Genomic DNA, 15,902 nt, shown 5'->3' with positions numbered 1-15,902 from the left:
TTCATCTTGGTAGCGTGTCGCGTGCTCAGTCATTAGTTTCAAAAGTAAATCTTTATTTAGCTTTATATAAAATTGAAATATCGAGTCATGTTGTAAGTGAATGCGCCTTGAACAACTTTCCAGTTGGGCTGGAATGGAAGGGTTTTGTGTTTCTGTCGATCCAACTAAATTCTGCCTTTTTATCTGTGATGGACTGGATTTAGGTCAACAGGGACTGGCCTTGATGTAGCTGCATGTGTTTCCGTTCTATCACTGATTGTTTAGAATCATAAGGTGGGAAAAAAAAGTATGAATTTTTTAACTGAATTTATCATAGAGACGCAGAATTAGATATTGTTTGCTGGGAAATATCACATTCACTTCGTGTTTGAGTGCAGTAAGGAGACTGTGAATTCTGTTGAAATTACAGTACAATTTTATTGTATGGATCAATGTTTGGAACCCTAGCAATTCTGATTCAGAGAAAAAACTACGAAAGTATGTTTAAAGGAAATTCAAGAAGCCAAAAAGTAAGTAAATTTATTGTCATTTGTATTACCACGTAAAGATATGTTTATGCCCTGTAATTCTGCATACTCTTTGTTTAAGGTACCCATGCTATTTACACGAACTGTATGACTTGTATATACTGTTTGTTGGTGGGACCCCAGCTATTTATATAACGTGTTTGACTTGTATCGTTCCTATAAATCCAAACATTTTCTCTATATAAAAAAGTACAAATGGGGGAAATTGCAAAGCAACCCATTTCGTCGGCGGAAATAAAGCTTTCTCGTCATCTTGGCTTACTGGCTCTGAGGCTCTAGGTTTTCCACCAACACCCGCCTTCTTCAGTTGGAAATTTTTCGAATTTAGTATTTGGACTGTAAAACATGACGTATCTGAGAGAGACCGGGTAGCTCTTGGCCTTAATATGCTCTCTATGCTTTTTTATAGACCCTTATGAGCACGACTCCTTGTCAGAACCATTATACGAAACTTGTTGGTTATCACTCTTTCTTGCCACAGAGTTTAAGACCCTAGATTCGTAACAATGGAAGAAAAAACACTGCACAATTTCGACAGTGTAAAGTTAATGGAGAAAAAATGAGTATTTGACAAGATATTTCCATCTTGAAAATAAAAGCGTCATGCAAATAAGCTTGCAGATTTAGTTTTAGAAAAGAGCGTCATGCAAACAAATGTGCATAATTATTTCTGTAGAAAAAAAAGTCATGCAAATATCCATGCATATTTTCTCTCTGGAAAAAGTCATCCAAAAAAGCCATCATATTTATTTTTGGACAAAACTTTTTGCACAAAAGTGTGCGTATTTATTTCTGGAGGAAACGTCTTGCAAAAAAGCGTGCATATTTACTTCTGAGGAAAAAAAGGCGTACAAATTAGCGGGATGGTTAATAAATTCTTCATATAAAGAGACAACCTGAAGATTGCTTATTTCACCTATAACCAAATACAAGACATGTATCAAAGATATCTAAATTGTATTTGTACGTACACATCTCCAAACAAATCTAGATTTAGATCAATCCACGAAATGAATTCACCACTCCCGAATCGCGTTGACTGCAATAGCAAAGATTATAGTGTGTGTGTGTGTGTGTGTGTGTGTGTGTTTCGTTTACAAAATTATATGACCTTCCAATACAATGTACGCGATGTGATTATTATACCTCAAAAGGGGTACTATCTGCAGACAGAGCCGTGAAACCGACTATATCGCTAAAATAGCATGTGACACAGTCGAATGTCTCAGGTGCAACTGGTTTCCCTCTTTTCAACTGGTCTGCAACAAACCTGAAATATAGAATATTGGATAGCAAAGTGTGTTCGTGTTTGCCTTGGGATATTTACTTATAATTACAAATAAAACAGTTGGAAACCACAAGGATTCGAATTTTATCTGGAGGTATTTTTAGTGAAGTGGGAGGTGAGGCTATATGGTGTACTGGCCGTGAAGAGATGATGCTTGCCATAAAAGTGTTCCATACCCCTGTCGTATTTAAGTATTCATACCAAAAAGTACACAACGTCAGAGCAATGCATGACTGACCTCGATCGATTTGTCAACCCCGGCCGAGTTATACCCAAGACTTATAAAAATGGTACTAACAGCATCATCGCTTGGCGGCGCTCAGCATTAAAAGGTTGGTGTTATGACTGGTCGCCCTATGTCAGGATAATGTGACTGGGTGGAATATGCTGATACATGTCTGCGGTATGAAGATGATGCCCCAGTGCTAGACATCCCTATAAACTGCCACACTGCAGACGTCGTAGCGATATGACTAAAACTTTCAAACCTACTTTAAAAATATTTTTTTAAAAACACAAACACAAAACCTTCATAAATGCCACATCAGAGTGCTCGAAAACTGAGCCGAGCGAACCACATAAACAAGGTGTAACGGACGAAGAGAAAAGGATAACGCAGTATGCCATGTTGTAGTGGACTGTAAAAAAGTGTTATCAATCTCCTTCCTCTTCAGTATATTGGTGATCATCGCGATCGTCAATAAACAACAATATTGTAACAACCGAAGGGTTTTCTTGGCCGAGCTATGTCAAACCCTGGCGCGAATCCCGCTAGGAATCATAAGTTTCCCCTGATTTCAAAGACTCCCGTACAACTACTGTTGTAAATTGGAAAGTCCAACGCGCTCATTCTATAAAAAATTTTACTCCAATTGCATGGTTTATCTTCATTAACTTTCCGTAACGTACCGCCAGCATGTCACGCCGTGAAACTATATAACTCGTGCACCTAATACGGGGAACTATTTTTACTACGCCACCTTAGGCCAGTTAAATCATGATTTTAAGCCACATTTCGCAAAACACCGTAGTAGCAATAAACGGCGCCTGCCGACGGCGAAACGGTCCATTTTCATTTATTGCTTTGTAAAATGGACCAGTCTCCAATTATAAATACTGCACTTGGAATTACACAATCAATTTACACAATTAGATTTTTATAAGGACTACTGAGCGACAGTGAAACTCGTGTGGCTCTGACCTGAATTCACCAAAAGGAAAGCATGGCATCATGGAAACTCACTACCATTCACGTTTGCTCATAGTAATTGGCTAATTATTGCTGTTGTTGTTGTTGTCGGGTTTAACGCCATTTTTCAGCACACGATAGTCTATACATGGCGGCCAGTATTAATGGTGGAGGAAGAACCCGGGAAAACCCCGGAAAGAACCACCGACCCTCGAGAAGCTACTGGCAAGCTTTCTCACATATCCACACTGGCCGAATCCGAGACTCGAACCTACGCAGACAGAGGTGAGATGGCAGTGATCCGTAACGGAGAGCGCATTAGACCACTCGGCCACTCGGGGCCCCGCTAATTATTGCAGTTTGAGGACTATAATCCCAACACCTGCTTCCCATGATCAAACAAGTTATCACAAAAATCTAAGAAATCCTTAAAACGGAGAGTATAAACGAATGAGAATACTCCAAAATGTATTACAATACGATACGAAATCACACAAAATTATGACTGCATTTACCGGTAACAGAAATGGGAGAGGAGATGTTAATGTTCGTGCAAGATAACTTTCACTGACTGTCATGTTTACTTTAACACAATTGATAATTCCTATCAATTCGAATACTGCGTTTCCTTTTCATCAATTACTTTCTCTCTCTCTCTCTCTCTCTCTCTCTCTCTCTCGCACACACACACGCTCGTGTTTTTTGTGTGTTTGTGTGTGTGTCTGTGTATGTGTGTGTCTGTGTGTCTTTCGTCCGTACTTACCCTCTTCCTTCTGCTTTCTCTACCTGTCTGTTCATCTTATTTTATATATTTATCTTTCTTTCTTGTTTGATTTCCTTTATTTCCAATTGCGATATATTTCTTTCTCCATCCGCTCCTATTTGATTGCGTGGCATTACCTTACGCTCTAACAGTATGGAAGGCATCCTTTTTATAGGAATTCTATTTGCATTAATAGTTGTTACAATACATGGTACTTATATTATATAATTATAGCCATTAATACTAATGACTACCCACCCCAGTGCAGTTTGACCTACAGCAAAGCTTCATTTATTGCAAATATAAGACCTGATATAAGCCAGTACACTATTAGTCATGGTTGGCTGAAATTACAAATCTATCAAAAACGTCGTATGATTCATGATTCCATTGCCACCATTCTGCATCAAGTGGTGCATACGAAAACTTCACGTGACTTCTCTGCAGGGGAAGTGAATGAAAAAGGACGGTCATGTTGGAGATTTTATTTGGTTTCATCGGGTTTAAAGCTATTTTTCAGCACATGATAGACTATACATGACGACCTGTATATCTGGTACAGGAAGATCCCGAGAAGACCACGGGAAGAACCACCGACCCACTGGAAGGTACTGGCAAACTTTCTCACATACCTACGTTGGCTGAACGGAGACTCGAACCCACATAGACAGGTTATATGTGTGAATATTCTGTCGTAAAGGCGAACCCCGGCTACCATGGGCCTCTTAGTTAGAAATATACTGTTACGTAACCTACGAGATGATTCAATCCTGATATTAATTAAAAGATAATCACTAAGATTTGTACTGAGACCTGCCGCACGTGGTCCGTTATGCCAGTTAAGCGTTGTTGTTTCGAAACAACATTAAATGCAAATCTAGAGTTTTTTTTTTTTTAAGTGAAATTTTCGGTAGGTAAACACATATGATGACTGTAACTGGGCGGGAAAACAGGCTAATAAACCAATCCTGCTCTTCTGTTTCAATAAATGTGTTTGTTTCAGACGGAACAGGTAGACTTTATCTTTATCTTAACTTTCAAGTGCACTTATTCTAAGATTCGCCAAAATTTTCCATGCAGTAACCAAATTTTGCATTCATACAGGAAGAATCATTTAGTTTGTATACAAAATACTGAAATAACTGTCTCGGTGTAAAACTTCGAAAAAGAAAATGGCATGAACTAGCTGGGTATGAATAGTCTCACTGTTACCTTGGCAACATGCGAAGCAACAGGTTTTCTGTCATTTTCTTTTCTTCCGACAATTGCTCGGTACGTTCAGCAACCAGTCCCTCCAAATTATGTGCATACTTTTCCATCATAGCAATCATATTGTCCACGATATTGGAATTCCTGAAATAACGATAAGCAATTATATTATCCAAGATATTTGACTTCCTGGTATAAAAACAAGCTATGATATTATCCAGGAGTTTGGATTTCCTTGAATAAAAATAGCATACTGATATCGGAAAGTCTCCAGAGAGGTATCCACGTTCATGCCTAAGCATGACAAGTCTCTCTAGCTTTTTAGAGTATCATTGAAAAAGGTTGAATGAAGCCTTCGGAGATAATAAAATGAGGGAACTGTTTTCGTTGTCCAATGCAATGCCCATTTGGAGGGTTTTGTCCCTAATGGGGTCGGTTTTAAAACATCAAAAACTGTTTAATTTTTTTTTAAAGATTCTTTAAAGTGTCGTATATTTAGTACAAATCATCTCCAAATTGTTCAAAATAACGCTAAAAATGAATACACTAATTTCTTTTAAACTTAGAGAGAAAAAAAAAACATTTTTTAAAAAGTTCTTTATTTAAATCTTTATTTGTAAGTGCTTTTTTCGACTTTAAAACATTATGTACCATAGTACGTACTGGAGCAAATCTGAAAATGCTTTAAGGAAGTTTCTAGCAAAAACCGTTATTTAAATTTGAATAGTAAATTACGGAAGGTACTCAACTGCACTCCCAAAAATGCTTGTAGAACATATTTTTAATGCGAGTTTCATACAACTAACGCTTACGGACAAACAATCTGTCACAAATACTGGCTGAAAAATCTGTTTAATGTAATCTATATGAAGGGTCTCGAGTTCGAATCTAGTGCAAGGTATTTGTTTTCTTTCTCTTCCTTATTAACCTGTCTGTATTAAATTTAGTACCTTTATTTTTTTCTAAATATCTCAGTCACTTCTGGTTTTACTCTCTATTACTTCTTCATAGTTTAAATACAGAAAAATGCAGCTGCAATATAGCAACATTTTTGTTTACCCTCAGGTAGAAAATGCTACAAATAGTTAATATATGCGACATTAAAGTAAACTGATTTATCGAGGATGTTGTCTCATCAAACTATGCTAGTCTTTTCGAGATTTCAGCAATTTTCCTTACAAGGTAATGATTATCAGACGACAACGTGACCTACTTATTGTTAGGTCGGTCCTTATAGAGTATTTTGTTACATTTCGATCGGTCTCATAATTGACATAAATGGGGACATTAATAAACAATGTGCATTATTTCTTTCTCTCCGAAGAAGATGCATCAGGACTAATGACAAAATCCGGTGGAGGCTACCCTCTTGACGAACCCGACAGAATGGGTTCAAAAGGACCTGGCCGTAATAGTAGCTTTCCGCAATATTCGCAGTCTTAATTCATTTTTATCAGTTTGTGCAAATTTATGATTCTTTGATTCTGTAATTCGAAGACACAGTTCACAAACTCTGTAATGCATTTTTATTTATGTGGGCACTTGCAAAACAAAAGTGTCCAGGATAGTTGATCATCATACAAGTTATTTGGTTCTTCAATGTAAATCAAGATGTGTCTAAGTTTTCTCTCAAATTGCAGAACACAAATGAAAGCTCGAATTTCCAAAGAGATTTATTTTTAAGTAGAAAGTTACTCAAAAGTTTTTCTTTACCCGTTAATAGCTTTGATGTCGTGGTAATTATGAGTCACAATAAAACAATAAAATTACTTGATAATAATAATAATAATAATAATAACGACAGCGACGACGACGACGACGACGATGATGATGATGATAATGAAATTCCAAAAGCATTTAGCAGTTATGAACTATTTGAAATGAGGTTATAATCAAATAAGTAAATCATGAAACAGTACAAAATGGAAAAGACTGTATTAACATACAGGCCTGCTTGCAAGGGTTTAAGTCGGTAGCGAATGAATTTGAAATCCGGTCTTTGTTCGGGATCTTCACACCAACAATCCATCAAGCACTGCTTTACGAAGGGCTCACATGACAGGAAAGACAACTCTGGCCGGAACACACCATGTTCGGTCCGACATTTCACTTTATCAACTATTTCTACATTGAACAAGGAAGAAAATGTAGATATCATGCAACATATTAAGTTTAAATATATTTTTTTATAAATTTGTTGTTGGAAATTACAGGAGGTATAACAGAAGGTACAGGATTGGAACAAAGGTCTATTTGCTTATCATGCTCTTTTCTTTTACGATACAAAAATTGTAAACATATACGAATATAAAGAGGCCGATATTAAGTTTTAATGAGAAAAAAGTCATTTAACTGTCGCAGTGAAGGGTGTCTTGTTTAAACATCAGCATTTAGCCAAGGTATATCAAGCAGGATGGTGAAAACGAGGGAGTAGGTGATTAAAAAGGTACAAATTAATTAATCATTTAATTAAAAAGGAAAAAAAGCGAGATTTAAGTGAGCAATGCTTCTATTGTAATTTATTAATAGCATCGAAAATACGAATGTTTACTTAATACGGACGTACTGAATCGCTATACAAATTTCATACTGACGAACGCTTCGCCATACAAGTAGGTTTTTAAAGTTAAATTATCATTTGGTGTGAGGGATTGAAATATTGTGATGCTTTGTTCTTCGTAATAAACGCAAGAAAAAAGTGTTGTGTACTTTCTACAGATCCACAGCTACAAAGAGCTGATTCGATTATATAAGAGTTGATTCGATGATATTCTTTGTAAACAAATGTTAAGTGAACTGCAATTTGTTCTAGGTAGGGCATGAAGAAATTTTAAATTTCCTTCTACACCAAACAAACTTTCTGGGACCATAAGTGTTGCGAGAATTTAATGTGCTTTTGAAGTTATTAATGGAGTCAATTATACGAGTTTCAATAGATAACGAATTAAATTCTCCAATGCGCGAATGATGAAATTAGTTGTAACAGACACCTGTTCTAGTCTGTACTAATTGGAAATTGTTAAAATTAAGTAAGTCATATAACTAATAATTGTAGGAATCAGATATATGAGATAGGGAGCACTTGAACCAATGTCATTTTATGCAAGAGTGAAACTTGTGTTTACCAACAATATTGAGAAGCGATATTGGTCTGTAATAGATACGATGGAATGGTCGCCAATCTTTAAAATGTGACAAAATTTGCTTCTATTCAAGAACCTGGAAATGTTGATTCCCTAAGAGACTTACTAAAAAGTGAAAAAAGCGTATGTGCAAGTTCTGACGCTGAATATGGTTTAGTACATTGGGACCAGAAGCCTTGCCAAGAGGGAAGCTCTTGAGGACATGTTGTACTTCGTCAGGCGTTAGTTCTACAAAACATAAACTTACATCCGTATGTAAAGGTGTATATCAAGAAAGTTAACATTTATCTCCCCTAGTTCAGTATGTTCTTTTACAAAATCGTTAAATAATTCAGCCTTATCAACTTTATCGCTAATATTCGACCGTGATCATCAAAGCATGGACTAGAATGTGTACGGTAAACGCTACTGAATACCTTAAGAAATTACCATTAGTCCTTGGATGATGTAGTACATGATTTCAGTTTCTGTGCTACTTTGTTAGTATGTAGCGGTTTGGCTTCTCGAATTATACAGATTGTTTCATTTTTCAGCCAACGAAATTTAATCCAATGAGATGATACGTAAGAATAATTGATTTTTCGACAGGCTGTCTTACGTTTGTGTATTGATTTTTTGATTGTTATTGTGATCCATGGAGGTTCCGATGATTTAGCTTTAACAGTTTCTCTTCGGAATACTTTGGCCAGCTGTCAAGACTATGTAGTCGGTGATTGTTTTGGCATTTTTGTCAATATCGTCACATGTCAAGCGATCCCAGTCGGTAGTGGATGCCTTATGTAGCAGGAGATTATAGTCGCCGTGGTCGTATATACATACATGCCACAGACATATTTATGTTCTCTAACTTATTAATGAAAGATCGTATATAAAATTTCTGAAACTTAAAGAACTTTTGAATAAAAACTATTTTTTTAAAAAATCTAGATTTTATCGAAAGAGGTCATTATATATCTTGGAAGTAATTTTATTTCCTAAAGAAATAAAAGAAAAATCGATGATCATAATTTAAGAAATTCCCCCAAAATATGTCACTTCTCTTTAGATGCGAGGTATCGGAAATCTGCAACAACTCTCTCTCTCTCTCTCTCTCTCTCTCTCTCTCTCGATCTATCTCTTACCTTTATACGAGTAACCCGTCACTCCCCATGGACCCTTTCTGCCGATAATATCGTATAGCACCAAGCCAAATGAATACACATCTCCCTTCTGTGTGCCCCTCGGATCCCTGTTCATGTCTCTTAGTAGCTCTGGGGCCTTCCAAGCAATATCTAATGTTCGAAGCAAATATGTAAATAACTTGTTAAGAAATGAAAAAGCTTTAAAAACCACTAGTCTAAAAATGCTTTACGACTGAGATCTTTATGACGTCTTGCTTTCACACAGGTCAAAATGTAATATTTAGGATCAGAAAGGTGACTTGAAATTCGAGGTGTGATACCATTCAATAAAAATACTGTGTCAGATAGTAAGCAAATAGTAAGTCTGGCTTTATTAAATGCTACCGACTCTTCACCAAATGATGAATAAAACAAATTCTCACAATAATATGTGAAGATAATTATTGCACTCATTCAAATACGTCAGGTCTACAGAAGACATCATATCTTAGCATACTCTTTTGTGTATAGCAATGTTCCTCCTGGGCAAATTTAGGCAAAAGAAATATCTACGACACATACAAGGATGAAAATGACATCATGACAAATGTGTGATACTGATCTTTCATGATATTCAGTGACATCATGACAAATGTGTGATACTGGTCTTTCATGATATTCAATAAAACTAAATCAGTTAAAAACCGTTCATCATATTCTTCCGTTTGTAAATGTTATACGGCAGGTATATAGTATAGGACATTTGTAAACGTAAATATTATATATAGTATAGGACATTCATTGGATTCTTACTTTTATAGTGTTTTTGAATATCTGTGAGACTTGAAGACCTGTCGCTTTTAAGCTGCTGAAAACCAAAGTCGGCAATTTGAAGCACCCATCGACTGTCTACCAGACAGTTACTGGATTTAAGATTTCCATGCGTCACGATTTCACTCTCATGGATGAAAATCATGCCCTGAAAAGTAACCACTATCTATAGTACTATTACTCTTATGTTTACTATCACTGTTATGTTTAAATAATAAAATGGATTCAATCTTTATATAAATGCATATTAGAATCTAGCACCTATCTACCTACATATCCATCTACCCAATTAACTATGTAAAGTAGTGGGTACTAACTGTACCGATCTATCCACGTACCAAACTACCTGTGTGTGTATGTATGTATGTATGTATGTATGTATGTATGTATGTATGTATGTATGTATGTATGTATTATGTAGGTAGGTAGGTAGGTAAGTAGGTAGGTAGGTAGGTAAGTATGTATGTATTTCATGCTCATTATGTGCAGCCACTGTTCTTCAATCAATAGTGTATTTAAAATAGCGTCCGTTCATTGTATTAGAAGGACAACGTAATTAGTAACGCTAATATAAACATCGGAAAACTTCTAAAGCAACACTAACGTAGAGCTGGTAACGGCTTTTACTCTTGAAGGCAATGCATTTAGAAAATATTCATTCGGTTATTTCAAATTGCATGAATATTTAGATTTACATAGACAATACCAGGAAAATCATAGATTCATTGTACTGTTTATGTTAACTTTCAATTCTTGTAAGTTCTGATATTTGAAACAGAGTATAATAATTTAAATGTTTTATTTGACTTGAAATGCATAATTGTCCCATTTATTGAAATGCATAATTGTCTCATTTATTGAAATGCATAATTGTCTCATTTATTGAAATGCATAATTGTCCCATTTATTGAAATGCATAATTGTCTCATTTATTGAAATGCATAATTGTCCCATTTATTGAAATGCATAATTGTCTCATTTATTGAAATGCATAATTGTCTCATTTATTGAAATGCATAATTGTCCCATTTATTGAAATGCATAATTGTCCCATTTATTGAAATGCATAATTGTCTCATTTATTGAAATGCATAATTGTCCCATTTATTGAAATGCATAATTGTCCCATTTATTGAAATGCATAATTGTCTCATTTATTGAAATGCATAATTGTCCCATTTATTGAAATGCATAATTGTCTCATTTATTGAAATGCATAATTGTCCCATTTATTGAAATGCATAATTGTCTCATTTAATGTGTAATAACTGTACCCACCGCTTTTGTTTTGCAGTTAAAGAAATGGGAACTGTATCAGTCTTTGTACAAAAGGCATAAAGGTCGGAATTATTTGCAAGATTCGGTTTCCGAAAAATGAATACGTAGAGATCCCTACGATCTCAAAACTTAGAATGTCTAACAGCATTCCTACGCATGCATGACGATATCGTTTTAATTATTCCCACCAACGCTCCACTGACTTCCACAGGTAAGAAATGACCAGCCATAAGTCACTGGTAAATGATTATATGACCTAATTACCGGCAACATCAAGGGCTAGATTGTATTTTTTTCTGATAAACTTAATATCATCATCACTATCATCCTGGAAAATTTTATTCACAAATTTAACGAATAAAATTAAACTGACTTTTCACAAGACGTTGGAGGAGTTACTGGTCTTCTTAGGTAGGTTCAAATAACTTATAAAAACAGCTTTTTAAATCCTTTGCTGCAAGATTCTAAAATCTTTCTGATTTGGCAGCTCCGTGTTATTTCCAGATTACCCTTACCCAAACAATGCTGACTGTATTAGCCAGCGCAAAAAAAAAAATATGTTCATGAAAAAAATATTCATTTTCATTTGAAAATAGTTATTAATTTGACATAATGCGTAATTTGGAGCAATATTTATACAAGATAAATTTGTTAAAGGTTGATGTCCTAAATTATTGTAATTATTGTAAATTTTGGAACTTCTCTTTATCAATGCAGTAATGCAGCCGTTATTCGTTTATTTACATTGGCACTGAATGGAGACAAATTCCAAGATAATTATATATATATATATATATATATATATATATATATATATATATATATATATATATATATATATATATATATATATATATATATCTGTGTCTGTGTGTACTCGTGAAGTGGAAACATTTTGAATTTCACTCACTATGCCACTCGTGAAAATACAATGCTTTCCACTTCACGCGTGAAATATTTCACTATATCTATTTTAAAGAAACATATATATCCTCTATACCTTTATAAGATCGGAAACCAGGGACGCTACAAACATGTCATCTAGGTGAATGTCTTCATTCTGCAGTATATCCTAGAAAAACAAGTGGCAATTTGTAGAGAAATTCAACATGAATCGGATAATGGTTTCGAAGAATTATCTCGTTTATTTATGTTTAAAGTAATCCTAAAAATACCTCAAATATCTTTCAGACGGCTAATGTTATTCGATTCAAAACAGAAGTGTGTGTGTGTGTGTGTGTGTGTGTGTGTGTGTGTGTGTGATTTAGATTTTTAACGTATCTTTAACAATTTTCAAGTCATATCGTTACGATGTCTGCAGTGTGGCAGTTTAAAGTAATGCCAAGCACTGGGCCATCATGCCGCTGACATGTAGCGTCATGTCCCACCCAGTCACATTATCCTGACACCAGGCCGACCAGTCCTAACACTGACCTCTTAATGCTAAGCGCCTGGCGAGGCAGCTGTTAGTACCATTTTTAGAAGTATTTGGTATGACTCGGCCAGTGTTCGAACCCACGACCTCCCGCATCCGGGGCGGCAGCTCTAACAACTAGGCCACCGGAGCGCTTTCGCAACAAAAGAGATCAACATATTCAGGCTGATTTGTAAAACAAACGCAGCTAATTTACACTCCTCACAGTGAGAAACCTGCCGTTTGTTGCATGACATGATAGCCACAATGCTGTAAATGCGGCGGTGAAATGTAACCTGGATAAAACAGTACTCGGAAAGCTTGATGACACAAATTTAGATAGCATTTACTGTTATGCTTGCGCCTATAAATGCATCTTTGGTACAGTCTTTTTAACATGCCTAAGAAAAAAAAGCTTGATTAAATCTTTACTTTCAGTGAAGAAATTCAAGGTCGATGAAGTTATAAGGTACACGTGATCAGTTGTCATAATATACAAATGACGTCACAACGTAACTCATCTGAACCGTCATATTTTGACTGAATCCCTTGCCCTCGTTTTCGATCGGATTTTCATGCAAGAATAGGGAACAATAGGAGGATACAGTCGAGGTTTTCATGTTATAATCCGCAGAGATGATGTGATGAGGTTTAGATGATTTAGGGGTTAATTATCTTTAAGGCAGCAATGTGATATATTCTGAAAAAGTATGAGCTCCGAAGCGTGTACCAAAAATCAGCTTGTGATGGCAGAATTCAACAGAAAGTTAGATGATGGAAACTGTACTGGAGAAAACGATTTCGCCGGTAATCTCATTGGTTAGTTTGCTCGTGTAAATTAAAATACCATGGATAGGACGGCTGAATAATGCACTGCAGACAAGCTGATCATAATTTGAAACGGTAAGTATCATTGTTTTTAACGGAAAGAAAATTCAAGTAATTTACTCCTTGCGTTGTTATTTTTAAAAATGGAGACACGGTCCCTAACTAGTTAAATACAAATCGATAGAACAAATGATTTAACTGAGCTAGGAATGTCAAAATTATCTGTTAAGATATTAAGACTAATGCTTTTGGATTATGCCTAAATCTCTGGTTGAACTTCCCTTCACCGATCAAAATGAGCTTTCTGTCATTATTGATAGGTCATACTGTATTACCATTGAAAATGGTATGAAAAGAATAAAAGATGAAATATTTGTAAGGAATCCTCTCTAGTCCTGATACATCGTTATCTAAAATATAGTCAATGTTGACAAATGATGCTAATCCAGGTATTACATACTTACAGTATTGAAAACTGGTCTTACTATAATTAAAACTTGAACTAGGTGAATTAGGTCTGTTATATTTAGGACTTAATCGGTACAATGTACTGATACCGCAAAGTTTAATCGAACAAAGGTTATATTACCAGTGTGTGCAATCATGGATGCATACCCTAGTCGCTTCTAGCAAACTGGCTTATTATGCTGTGTACAAAATCACTTCTGAGTTCGAAACATTCTTACGTACAATTGCAAATGTCAAATTTAGAATAATACTCACTCGTTGTCGAACAGCATCATCTAATTTTGTTGTAGGATTAGGTTATTAAAGAAATATATGCAGGGAAGAGAGATTTAACCAATGTAATAATGTTGTTTTGTAACACAAATTTCAATCTCTCGATTTTTCTTAGTCAAAGGTACAATTTCATACTAGCTAAATACGTTCATTTTTAATGAAATTAAGATACATCATAAAACATTGACCATTGCCTGCCTTTCTTCCTCCTAGATAAATCTTTATGTAGACATATAAATACTTGTAGATACATTTATTTTACAAACACATCATGTTCAAACTGTTTATATGGCTATGCACATTTTATATACTTAAAGATCAAAACATTTTCTAATTCTGATGTATTGACAACATCAGGCGATATCATTTACTGCATGATCTAACAAACCTAGTCAGAAACAAAAATTACGGTGATGGAGAAACATTTCAGGCGTTAACTATTTATGTTGACTACCCAATTCTTTTAAATTGTAACACAGTATCAGTGTGGACGTTTGGAAGCAACCTAGAGTGATTTACAGTATGTGAAAGGAATATATCACGATTTGACCGTATTGATCATTATACTTCCAACTGACCTCGAGACTTCCCCTCTGACAGTATTGCGTCAGGATGTATATATGCGGGGGCTCCATGCAAGCCCCTATGAATCGGTTGATGTTATCATGGTTGAGTTCCTTCCTGATCTGCAGTTGCTTCTTCAGGCTCCTGTTGATTTCTACATGTTTCTTCAATATGTGCTTGACCGTCACAATGTTCCCTTTGTAGGATCCTATTGTGATGCGTTTGCCGGTGGGTTCACCCTCGCCAGCCGACTGCTCCTTCTGATGCCTTGTGTCTCCCAGCAAGGTTGTTCTCTCTGACTCGTTCTCGTAAGACAGTAAGAACTTCCATGGATGAGATCTTCTTTGCTTGATAATAAAAATACACAATTTTTGCTAATTAATCATTGATAATAAAAGTCTTTTTACTTGCATTTATCGAACTCTGCATGAATCAATATTCAGGAAGACTTGGGTCTATTAATGTGAAAGATAGGATATTTACGCCACTACCAAATTTCAGACCCTCAAGGTGAACATCTTGCTATATATCTATTTAAATATCACATAATAATTTTTGTTACAATCTTCTAATGCTCGCAGTTAACAAGTTTACACATTTGAGAGGATGGAGAAAAAAATCAGTACTCTAAATATGGCCTCAATTAAGCCAGGAGCATTGCGAGCAATTTTTATAAAGTTTTGGCTTCTTTCAGAGAAACTGATTGTACAACCAATAGCTATGGAATAACAACAACAGACAGAATTTTGTAATGTTGATGATATAAGATATACAGGTATAAATGAATCTTATCTTCTGTCCGTTGGAGTCAGTGACCGAAACCTAACAAAGATTCTGGAACAAATCGTAGAAAAATAACCGCCCAAGCTCTATTATTTAGCCACAGTGCGATTACTTCAGAAACATCTTGTCCAATGTAACAATACGAATCAATTTTTAAAGACTCGTCATTTTAGCTCAAAAGCAAGAAACAAATTTAAGTTAGCAAACTTAAAGCAATTTATTTATGTAAGCTATAAGCGATTCA

General features: G+C 35.4%; 1 protein-coding gene across 1 annotated transcript in view; it reads right to left on the bottom strand.

Moving 5' to 3' along the window:
- Nucleotides 1–15,902, bottom strand: part of LOC149805856 (guanylate cyclase 32E-like) — a 112,340-nt gene that overhangs the window by 33,438 nt on the left and 63,000 nt on the right. The window contains exons 10-16 of the mRNA XM_089950581.1: nt 14,890–15,222; nt 12,329–12,400; nt 10,033–10,198; nt 9,241–9,390; nt 6,923–7,100; nt 4,980–5,120; nt 1,674–1,797 (exon numbers count right to left, since the gene is read on the bottom strand). Coding sequence (XP_089806707.1) covers nt 1,674–1,797; nt 4,980–5,120; nt 6,923–7,100; nt 9,241–9,390; nt 10,033–10,198; nt 12,329–12,400; nt 14,890–15,222 — 1,164 coding nt within the window. The remainder of the gene's footprint in view (nt 1–1,673; nt 1,798–4,979; nt 5,121–6,922; nt 7,101–9,240; nt 9,391–10,032; nt 10,199–12,328; nt 12,401–14,889; nt 15,223–15,902) is intronic.

Source organism: Sinohyriopsis cumingii, chromosome 2, assembly GCF_028554795.1.
Source record: "Sinohyriopsis cumingii isolate HCF-2022 chromosome 2, ASM2855479v2, whole genome shotgun sequence".
In the NCBI taxonomy this organism is placed as follows: Eukaryota; Metazoa; Mollusca; class Bivalvia; order Unionida; family Unionidae; genus Sinohyriopsis; species Sinohyriopsis cumingii.
This window is presented reverse-complemented; position numbering and strand designations above follow the sequence as displayed.